This window comes from Buceros rhinoceros, unplaced genomic scaffold, assembly GCF_000710305.1.
Source record: "Buceros rhinoceros silvestris isolate BGI_N320 unplaced genomic scaffold, ASM71030v1 scaffold18030, whole genome shotgun sequence".
In the NCBI taxonomy this organism is placed as follows: Eukaryota; Metazoa; Chordata; class Aves; order Bucerotiformes; family Bucerotidae; genus Buceros; species Buceros rhinoceros.
This window is the reverse complement of record NW_010389934.1, coordinates 93,963-94,240: the sequence shown is the minus strand read 5'-3', so window position 1 is coordinate 94,240 and position 278 is coordinate 93,963. Positions and strand designations below refer to the sequence as shown.

Genomic DNA, 278 nt, shown 5'->3' with positions numbered 1-278 from the left:
TCCGTGAGCACCACAGCCATCCTTCAGCTCTCAATGGACATGGCACCAATCAGCTGCTCTACTTTGTACGCCAGGCGCTGCCTACGTGCCTGTTCATCCTGCTCCAGAGCCCCGATGAGCTGGGACGGAAAAAGCAACAGGGAGAAAAGAAAAGAGAAAGAAGTCAGCGTGCGAGAGGGGGTGGTGGAGGTGGGCGGGCAGCAAGATGTGAGCAGCTCGAGATGGGGATGTGTGGAACTTCAACAAGAAACGGCAAAGCAGGCGGCCAGCGCTGTGCT

At 57.2% G+C, this 278-nt stretch overlaps 1 protein-coding gene across 1 annotated transcript in view; it reads right to left on the bottom strand.

The window, feature by feature from the left end:
* Positions 1–278, bottom strand: part of PLXNA2 (plexin A2) — a gene marked incomplete at its 5' end in the record, with an annotated part of 93,615 nt that continues 93,337 nt past the window's right edge. The window contains one exon of the mRNA XM_010135598.1: positions 1–119. Within this exon, the coding sequence (XP_010133900.1) occupies positions 24–119 (96 nt within the window). The remainder of the gene's footprint in view (positions 120–278) is intronic.